The sequence below is a fragment of the Octodon degus genome, unplaced genomic scaffold (assembly GCF_000260255.1).
Source record: "Octodon degus isolate 3935 unplaced genomic scaffold, OctDeg1.0 scaffold00098, whole genome shotgun sequence".
Taxonomy (NCBI): Eukaryota; Metazoa; Chordata; class Mammalia; order Rodentia; family Octodontidae; genus Octodon; species Octodon degus.
Window position 1 is genome coordinate 3,597,111 of NW_004524674.1, and position 11,098 is coordinate 3,608,208.

General features: G+C 38.7%; 1 protein-coding gene across 2 annotated transcripts in view; it reads right to left on the bottom strand.

Annotated features, from left to right (window-relative positions):
- Positions 1-276: 276 nt before the first annotated feature.
- Positions 277-11,098, bottom strand: part of Zfp3 (ZFP3 zinc finger protein) — a 17,643-nt gene continuing 6,821 nt past the window's right edge. The window contains exon 2 of one of the 2 annotated variants that reach the window (XM_023723393.1): positions 277-4,692. In XM_023723393.1, the coding sequence (XP_023579161.1) occupies positions 3,182-4,684 (1,503 nt within the window). In that variant the 5' untranslated portion in view covers positions 4,685-4,692 and the 3' untranslated portion in view covers positions 277-3,181. The remainder of the gene's footprint in view (positions 4,693-11,098) is intronic. The other variant, XM_023723392.1, reaches the window with a different exon arrangement.

Consider the following 11,098-nt stretch of genomic DNA (forward strand, 5'->3'; position numbering starts at 1 on the left):
AGTTGTAGCTTTTTGGTCGATAGTTATATTCTTAATGAATAGAATGATTTGTTGTAATGATGTTTGTAGGATATCATGTCTGCATCTTGTACAGTAACCACTAGGAACAATGTATGCAGTGTGTTAATTAGTGAAACTGTCCTACCGATTTGATTTGAAACTGTCTCATTGCTATTTGTTTATCAATAAAATTATGGGGGAAAAAAAGAAACATATTGCACCTTGGAATAATAAACATCATAAAGCCACTATATGAGGCAAATTGTAAAGACATACTTTATTTACCTATAAAGTTAAGGAAATAAAATGTACATGTACATGGCTTCAAAAACTGGACATTTCTGGGTACTTAGGACTTTGAGACTGAGTCTTGTCTTAATGGGTCTAAAATCAAGACAGTTCATTACCTTTTCTCTATGCAATTCTATGTGCACAAAATTACAACTATCAATCCAAATCATAACTAGATGACTCCATAGTAGGGTGATGGGGAAGGACAATAAAAAGGAAGATTCTTCCTAAGTGACAGGTAAAGAGGAAAGGGAATGAGGTTACAGGATGTATGTAGTGTACTTAAAAAGATGGAGATAATTTCACTCACCAGAATCCCTCTTAGGAAAGCATTGTATTTTGGAAGGTTTTCCTGAGAATGGCATGAGAACTCCTTCTTAAGAACATGCTCACGTACAACAAAAGTTGCTTACTAGTGTTCAGATAAGGGGATTGTTAACTAAACAGCCTTTTTTGCTGGGCAGTGATAGATTTAAGGTAACTGAGCTAAGTACAGATAGTATGGGTAAATGAGTTGTGTACTGGAGAAGGAAAAAAAAAGGAGCTAAGGTGGCTGAATCCTGAAAGGGAAAGACAGAAAACCCTGCTTAGAAGAGACTTCTGAGAACAAATGTCTAACAGGACATACAACATGAATTCTTCTGCAATTTTTACACCTCTTCAGTGAAGGTCTTATTTATGAATGTTTCTGTGGGTAGATTCTTTAGACAGAGCTTGCAGAGGTACTGAGTTTTATATCAGGAACATGGAAATAAAATATGTGAACACAGAAAAACAGAAGTTGAAGAGGTGACATTTCAATGATACAAAGAGCCTGCTGCACACACATGCCATAGGTTCACCACCAGTGGTCTAGGCAGCTTGAGCTTGAGCAAAAACAAATGAGAAAGTATACTCCACTTGTAATCACCCTAATAGGAAAGGTAAGTCAAAGAGCTTCTCCTCTTGAGTCTGACACTTAGGAGGTAGAGGTACCTAGGATGCAGAAACTCCATGTAATCAGCTGTTCATTTACACAGCCAAACAGATGAAACTGGAGATAAACCCACTTTATGGATTTAGACCATGACCAGTTAAGTTCCCAAGGACTGGTTTTAAACTCACTATATTCAAATCTAGGTAGTAATTAGTCATAAAAAATGTGCAAAAGGTTTCAAAGAAGGAAGTAATGGATTAACCTACCTGCCACACCACATTGTGGTTAAGAGGATCCTGCCTCTCACAGGTACTGTGTGATAATCCTACCTCATTTTTAAGTTGGGGGAAAAAACTCCCATATCATTGATGGTTTCACAACTTTGTACATTACCTAAAATCTATTCAAATGAATGCTTTTAACAAGTAATTTTATGGTATGTCAATTATACTTCAATGAAGCTACTTTCTAAAATACACACAGCACAGAGATACTGTGAACATAAAAATGTAAACTATTAAGCACTGTGCCTGGCACATAGTAAATAATAAATATTAGTAGTCAGTATTAGTGTTAATAGACATTAAAGAACAGAAAAATGAGGATATGTTAAGTTTGACTTTGAAAAAAAAGAAGTAACTATTTGGCTGGTTGAAACCCCAGAAATCATTTAGTTCCACTCCTCTCATTTGACAAATAAAGTTATGGACCAGCAGTTGAAATGCCTTGTTCTAGGTCCAGCTCAGAACAGATCCCAGATCCCAGATCTGCTGAATACTCATCAGTGTAATTCCCACTACCATACATTCCCTGAAAATATGAAAAATAGATGTATTTCCTTAAAGAACAGATAATGTGTAGAAGAGAGCGAGACCAAGAGAATGTTGTAGAAAGAAAACCCAAGACCATCTAGCAAACCAAGAGGCTGTCACATCTGGACCCAGCAGCAAGGACTCTCACCCATAGGGTCCAGGTTATGAGACCTGAAGTGCTTTGGCAAGGTCATGCCCCACTTAGATGAACTGGCTCATCCCTCTGGCCAGATATGTAGCAGAAGTGAAACTGCAACAATTCTACTACCTCCTGAAACATCTGTACCTGGGACCAAAGTTAATAGACAATCCTTTGGCAGTCACACTGAGCAGCCTAAAGTGGATACAGCTACTCAGGAATCCCTTCTGTCATGCTAAGTAAACTGGCCTCAATTGTTTATACCCTGACTTACTGATCAGTCCCTCTGGATTCTAAGCCCTTCACTTACAATCTTGTACACTGCCTTGTCAGTGTACACGTGACAAGTTTCTTTCATGTGAAAATAACCATGCTTCTGTTTAATTAACCTTGCCATCTTTTTGTTGTCGTTTTTTTTTTTTTTTTTTGGTTTTTTTGGAGGAACCGGGAATTGAACTCCAGGCCCTTAGGCTTGCCAGGGAAGCACTTATTCCACTAAGCCATCTCCCCAGCCCTTACCTTGCCATCTTTTAAGGGGAAATAATAGCAGGGATGGAAGATTTTTGAAGTTTAATCATTCCAAGACTAAACAGTGGAGAGAAGAATAAAGTGTATCTTCTAGGTCATGACTTTCTAAGACTTCAGGGGATAATGTTAAATGAGTCAACTCTGTAATTCTTATAAGGTGGTAAATACTATTCTCCCACTCTTTATCAAGAGCAACAATTTAGGCTAGATGGCAGGTACAGACACCTAATGTTATGTGATTCACTCGGGAGAGAGGAAAGGGAAGAAGAGGAACAGAGAATTAAGGCCTGAAACAGCTTTTATGATTTAACTCAGTACACTGAAGTATCTCAATGGGTAGTTCGTAAGTGCCTCAACCTGTTAAACCAACTGTTGAAATAAAAATTAGTAGAACAGAGGAGGTTGTCCTTTTATCTGAGAACCTGAGGTGCAGGCTGTGAAAACATGAGTAAGTCTGACTTCAGCCTTTCCCCAAAGGCTTTCCTCTTTTGTGGGTCATTCCATACAGTGAACACTCTGATGGCGAAGGAGGTGAGAGCTCCGACTAAAGGTCTTTTGACACTCTTGGCATTCATAAGGCTTCTCACCAGTGTGAATTCTCTGATGTATGATAAGTTGGGAGTGCTGGCTGAATGTTTTGTCACACTCATTACATTCATAAGGTTTCTCTCCAATATGAATTTTCTGGTGAAGAAGCAGCTCAGAGTTATCCCAAAAGGTTCTTGCACACTCATTACACTGATGAGGCTTCTCTCCAGTATGGATTCTCTGGTGAACAATGAGGTGAGAAGTCCGCCTGAAAGCCTTCCCACACTCAAAACATTCATAGGGTTTTTCGCCAGTGTGAATTCTCTCATGTCTAAGAAGTTCTGAATTCCCCCTAAAGGCCTTTCCACATTCTTTACATACATAGGGCTTCTCACCAGTATGAATTCTAATATGTCTAATAATCTCTGAGTTTTGGCCAAAAGTTTTACCACACTCATTACATTCATATGGTTTGTCTCCTGTGTGAATTCTTTGATGTCGGATTAGCTCTGAACTCTGACCAAAGCCTTTCCCACATTCGTTACACAGATAGGGTTTTTCTCCTGTATGGATTTTCTGGTGTCTAATAAGGCCTGAACTATGTTTGAAGGCTTTGCCACACTCATTGCACTCATGATATCTTTCTTCAGTATGAATTCTCTGATGCTGAATAAGTTGTGAGCTAACCCTAAAGGTCTTCCCACATTCATTACATTCATAAGGCTTCTCTCCAGTGTGGATTCTCTGGTGTAAAATAAGGGCTGAATTCTGACTGAAAGCTTTGCCACATTCTTCACATTTATAGGGTCTCTCTCCCGTATGAATTCTATGATGGTGGATAAGATGGGAACTCTGGATGAAAGCCTTTCCACATTCATTACAAGCAAAGGGCTTCTCTCCAGCATGAATTCTTAGATGTCTTCGAAGGCTTGAGTTAGTTCCAAATGTCTTTCCACATTCTTTGCATTCAAAGGGTTTTTCTCCACTGTGAACTCTCATATGCTGGATGAGATGTGAGTTTTGATTAAAGGCTTTCCCACATTCTTTACATGTATGAGGCTTTTCTCCCACAGATATCCTTTGTGTTTTGTTAGGTTCTAAATTCTCTATAAATTTTTGGCCAGAAATAAATGTACTAACCCTCTGTGCTACAGCATCTCCCTGATGTGCCACCAGATTTGGGCTAGGGCTGTAACCTTTCTCACTCTCACTATTCTTCTGGTCTTTCTCACTTGAGGGTGACTTCTTAAAGATAATCAACCCTGAAGTAAAGTCCTTCTCCTGATGAGATTGCTTCATAATCTCTTCTGAGGACTCTCTCAAATGTCTCTCTAATGTGTCTTCACATGCTGCTCCAAACTCATGATCTTGGTAAACCACTTTTGGAAGTTTTTCTAATGTTGATCCATATGGCTGACATTCTTCAGAAATTTCTTCCTTGGGAATCATCTCCTTGTTCTCAGTCCCCATCTCACAATCTGAAATGAAACAGTAAATATATGGAACAGGTATATTATATTAAATAAAACTATTTTTTATTTTATTTATTGTATTTTTTTAGGGAAGGGTCTACGGGGTGTTCAGGGTCTCACTACTAGATCAGACTTATAGTCATAATCCCAAGAGCTGGGATTACAGGCTCATGCCACCACGCCCAGTCTCAATTGCCATCTCAGCATGCCCCTGGGGCAGGGCCAGCCCAGCAGGCCCAGGGATCAAACCCCAGCCCCTGCAGCTGCTTGCAGGCGCTTTAATCCACTGAGCTATTTGGCTGGCCTAATATATTAAATAAAACTAATGCAAGAGGAACACAGAGTTTTGGTATAGGACTAGTAACACTCAAAAACAACCTTGAGATCTATTGCATATGATGCTGGTAAAGACAGATTTATGATTATGTGGATAATCAAAGAGCATATACAGACTAAAAAAGAGAAAAATGATTGAAGGAAGAGATTTCAGGGCAGAAACAGAAAATGGAATGTAAAGAGATGCTGATAAAAGTCCCATAAAACAGTGAGTTAGAGTGAAAGCTAAGGTTGTTTTGTTTCTCTTTTTGAGACAGTTTCACTATGCAGTTTACACTGGCTTTGAACTTACAGCAATCCTCCTGCCTCAACCTCCAGAGTGCTGGATTTACAGGCATGGAACACCATGTCTGGCTTAAAGCTAAGGTTGGTAAAGAAAACATTTGAGGAAAATGGCAGCCATATTAATAGATGGATATATGGAAAAGGTTGAAAGGGGTGAATAGAAATCATATTTGGATTTATAGACAACCACAAAATGAGTGGCAAAAAGAACTATTTTTAGTCTAGTTATATGCTTCTCACCAGGCTATACCAGGATATAATATGAATATGAGTATTCCACAATTAAAATGTTTTTTAAAAAATTTTATATATTTATGTGTGTGTGTGTGTGTGTGTGGCCAGCTCAGTCCACCAGGGGGCGGGGCTGGCTGGCGTGTGGTGCTGGGGGATTGAACCACTGTCCCTGTGCTTTGCTAAGCTTGTTTTAAGTAGGTGCTTTAAACCACTGAGCCATCTCACCAGCCCCCACAATTAAAATGTTAATTTCACTTAGCACAGAAGTAAACATACTTAGTCCCCTTTATTTGGATGAATAAGAATCTAATTTTTCCAGATGGCTAGTGAATTATATCAATACCATTATTAAATAATTCATTTACCTACTGACTTAACATGCCATCTAAATAACATCACAGACTAAATATATATAATATTTCTGGATTCCATTCACTTTTGCTTATTTAGTTCTTCCTAATATTGAACTGTTCAACCTGTGGGGGATTGAACCGAGGTCCCTTTGCTTTGCTAAGCTCGTTTTAAGTAGGTGCTTTAGACCACTGAGCCATCTCACCAGGCCCTCCATAGCTCTTTAGAAAGTTTTAAAAAATTTGCTCTTTTAAAGCTTTATTAAAGTTTTTAATAAAAAATAAATAAAATAACCATAAAAATAAAGTTTTTAATATATATTAGAGAAAGGTATCTGTCACATGTTCTTTTTTATATATTTGTTTTGTTGTTGTTAGTTTTGTTTTTTGTTTTTGTGTTTCTGAGACAAGAGTCTCACTATGCAGTTCAGGCTAGCCTTGAGCTCACTTTGTAGCCCAGGCTGATCTTGAACTCATAATAATCCTTCTGTCTCATCCTCCTGAGTGCTGGGATTACAGGCATGCACAACCACACCTGGCTTATATTTATTTATTCTCATATTTTTCCAAATAAATTTTAGTGTAATTTTTTTCATGTATATATTTGGTACAGGGTCTCATTATGCAACTCAGACTCATAGTGATTCTCCTATTTTTTCAGCCCTCCCAGCACTGAGATTACAGGCATGCACCACTATGCCTGGGTGCCAGCTCAGTGTGCCCGGGGGCGGGGCTGGCACAGCATGTGGGACCAGGGATCGAACCCTGGTCCTTGAGCTTGCCAAACATGAGCTTAGTCTGCTGAGCTATCTTGATGGCCCTGTTAGTGTAATTCTGTAAAATTTTCAAATTGAGCCTGATTTTCCTTTAATATTCATTCAGTTGCTATCTTTTCATTTAGCCAGCATTATATTTTCTAACTGGTTATTTTTATATATAGCAATGCTGTTGATCCTTACATATTAATTTTGTAATCAGTCTTTTTATAGAATTTTCAATGAGTTTATACTGTTTTACTTTGCTATACTGCTGATTAAACTCAGAGCCTTTCCACAGAGCTATATCCCCAGTCTGTTTGTTTGTTTGACAGAATCTTGATGAGTTGCTAAATTGCCCAGGCTAAGCTGGAACTTGTGATCCTTCTGTCTCAGCCTCCAAAAGTGGTTAGACTACAAGTGTATATTGCCATATCCAGCTCTTTTATAGCTCTAAAGAGCAAATTTTTTTAAACTTTCTAAAGAGCTATGGAGGGGCTGGTGAGATGGCTCAGTGGTCTAAAGCACCTACTTAAAACGAGCTTAGCAAAGCAAAGGGACCTCGGTTCAATCCCCCAGCACCACATGCCAGCCAGGGCCGCCCCCTGGTGGGCTGAGCTGGCCACACACACACACACACACACACACACACACACACACAATAAATAAATAAATAAAAATTTAAAAAAAAATAAAGAGCTATGGAAAATATTTTGGTTGCCAACCCCAACATCTATGCTTCCCCATCTCCTCAGAATAATACTTTATTCTGAGGATGGCAATGAGCCTACCTCTTGAAATACATTTGTCACCTTTCTTTAAGTTAGGTTTGGTCATATGGCTAAAATCTGGTCAATGGACAGAGAGATGCAAATGAAAGCACACAGGAAATATTTTTAAAGTTGAAAATAAATATGTTTTTACTTTCTTCTTTCCTGCTATTCTTGGAGCAGAATGTGATGTTAACCACCATCTTTGGGGGCCGGGGAGAAGGCTCAGTAGAATAAGTGCTTGTCTGGCAAGCACAAGGGCCTGAGTTCAATCCCCAGTTCCACAAAAAAAAAAAAAACAAAAAACACCACCATCTTTGGCATGTTATAGCATGCCAAAAGACCTGGCATCAGAGATGGATGGGACCAAGGGCCCCCAGTGACTCTAGAGTTACCATGTCAGTCCTATCAATCCTGGAATTTCCAGGACTTTCCAAAGAGTCTTGGGATTCTTTTATCAAAAAAGAGAGGGGAGAGGAGAAGAGGGGAGGGAAAGGGAGAGAGGAGAGGTGATGAGAAGGAAGAGGGGTGAGAGAAAGATAAAAAGAGCACACTTTTTTTTTTCCTTTTTTCACACTTTTGTTTAAGCTATTGTGAGTTTTAAAAATTATCTTATCAAGTCAAACCTATTCCTAAATAATACAATTGTCATGGGAATTTAGCTAACCCTGTTACAGAAGCCAAGTCCAAGTTCTCCTAGTGTGTGGCCATGACAGTGCAGAAAATCAAAGATTATTATTTGGAGACAATGCTTAGTTCAATCACCAAGTAGACCACAAAGTCTATTCAAATGAAAGCACCCAGAGTTAGGGAGACTGCTAGGAATAACACTGAAGCTTAAGAACTCTCAGGTTTTTATTTAAAATATCAGTGTAAGAGAGAAATGCAGTTTGAGCAAGAAACTATCTCATGCTTAAGCAGTTTTCTTGGGAAAAAGGAAAAAGTGTGCTCAGCATCTCACTTAAAATTAAAATAATTAAGTGAACAACAGTCTAGGTTGTTTCTTGATATCTCTATATTATTTTTCATTTTTAAAATTAAAAAAATTGGTACTGAGGATCAAACTCAAGACCTTGTGCTTGTCAGACAGGTGCTTATGCTGTTGAACTATTTCTCTACTCCACCCCCCTTTTGGACCAGGATTGAAGTCAAGGTAGAAAAAGGAAGGACAACAGCGAGCCAGATGTAAACTTCTTATTGCTTAACCTTTCACTTCTCAAGGAGCCTGCATGTTTTTGCCCCACAGTTTAACCATTCATGCCTCAGTTAAGTCCCCCACCCCAATGATGGGGGAATAAGCCTGACTTTTGCTCAGGTACTAACTAACCTGGTAACCTCTACCTACCTCGTCTCTTCAGCTAAGGCTGGCAAGCATAAGGGACTGAATTCAATCCCTGGTTCCACCAAAATAAATAAATAAATAAATAAATAAATAAATAAAGTTACTCATTAAATTTAAAAAAATGCAGCTTAGAGATAAAGTAGAATAAGAAATAGAAAGTGTTTACTGGAACATCTAGAAGGCTATAGATGAAGTAAAAGCCAACTGGTAGAGACTTAACAATGAATTTAATGTTGTTGTTTTTCTTGGTTTTTAATTCACAGAAAAGACCAAAATGGACAGTAATGTAAGGGGCTACAAAGTCAAGGATTACCCTTCCTAGGAGATACTTGAACACGTTTATATTAGGTGAATGGTTTATATCTAGATGTTCCCCTAAAGCCTCATGTGCTCATAAGTGGGGCTTTTGGGAGGTAACTGGATCATGGAGCCATGATATTCACCAGTGGCATTAGCCCACTGAAGAGCTTACAGCTAAATGTGATGATGGGAGTAGAAGCCTGGTTGGAAAACATGGGTTACTTGGGGTGTAACCTGGAAGTGTCTACCTCTCTCCTGCATCCCTTAACTTCTTTCTGCTACTTGCCTGGCATGCCATGAACAATTCTCTGCCCTGCCACCCTGCCTTGGAGCCAGCCGACTATGAACTGAAACCTTTACAAATTGCGAGCCAAAATAAACCACTCATCCTTTAAATTGCAGGTGTCAGGTACTGTGTCTCAACTACAAAAAAGCAAAACAGAGAGAAAGTATTCATGGACACAGAGGTTAAGAGGAAAAAGAGATTACTGAAGAAATAAAGACTGAAAAAGGTGAGACTAGTGTCAAGTGATGGGGAAAGAGAAAGTAGTGATTTTTTTTTTACACAATTTTTTTTTTTTTTTAATGTGTGTGTGTGTGTGTGTGTGTGTGGCCAGCTCAGCCCATCAGGGGGCGGGGCTGGCTGGCATGTGGTGCTGGGGGATTGAACCGCGGTCCCTGTGCTTTGCTATGCTAAGCTTGTTCTAAGTAGGTGCTTTAGACCACTGAGCCTCTCACCAGCCCCAAGTAGTGATTTTTGGGTACCCTTTACACTATCCTTTTTCCCTCCCTAGCCTCCTACCATCTATAGGATATTGGTTACTATCATCATCCTACTCTGGGGCCTGTCTAAACAACTGTATCTGTACAATTCTAAGGATCCACTACCAAGAATTTAACTATCTTCTTCCCTGGCACCATATGATCTGGGGAGAACTAGTTTAAATAAATTTCCCTTAGATATGCAGGCAAGAACAAGTTCTACATGCTGGTACTTTAGTTTCTATGTGTTTCCAACTCCTCTCTGGCCTTCCCTTTTCATCTTCATATCTCCTATATGTTTGTAAGTTGAGCTACTCAGGAGGCTAAGGCAAAAGGATCAAGAGATCAAAGTCAGCCTGGATAATTTAGTAAGATCCTGTTGCAAAATAAAATAAAAACTCTTCAGTGGTATAGCACTTGCTTAACAGCATGTACAAAGACTTAGGTTCAATCCCCAGTATCCTTGCACACAAAAAAAATTTTAGGAAGTCTTTTAGAATAGAGCCTGACCTTCCACATAACTTTTTTTTTTTTTATTCTGCCGGTGATACAATAATGATGTCATTTGTTAAATATTGCTTTGAGTGTATCCTCTCATATACAAATCAAAGCCAACCTCCCATTTGATCGGTTTTCCAAGAGGCAAAGCTATTCAGTAGACCAGACCTAGCTTCATATGGAAAAATTCTCTCATAACCTAAATTCATGTTCCCAAATACAATTTCTTATATTTCTATCTATTACTTCTTTACTTTCTAAGTCTAAAATGAGTTATTTCTAAAGATAGAGGCATCCCATAAGGAGTAGAGTTGATCACTTTTGGTTCTGTTTGGGGGATGACCTGAAAACCTCTATTGGTGTCCATAGTTTTAGAACAAAATTCTCAACTATGCAGACCTGGGTTGTTTGGTTTTTTTTTTTTTCCTAAATTGTTTTTTAAGTGTACCCCTACCAGACCAGTCTCAGAAAAACTCATTTACAAAGTACTGATGTATACACCAGATGCCTGTTGACAATGAGGAACAATACTTCAAAAGCATCACACTGCATAGATGAAAATCTACATGGAAAACCATGAAAAAGCCCAAAGACTGAAAATTGTTGGTAGGCCTGAAATTAAAATAGGAAGATCTGGTTAAATGAATATTTCTTAAATAACAATTCTGGGCCTGGAAGTTGATTAGCTGCCTAAGAATAAACTAGAAAATTTGTTTTAAAATACTGTCTTCTAGGTCAGGGGTACACTTTGGAGGCCAGTCTATATAACTTAGTAAGATC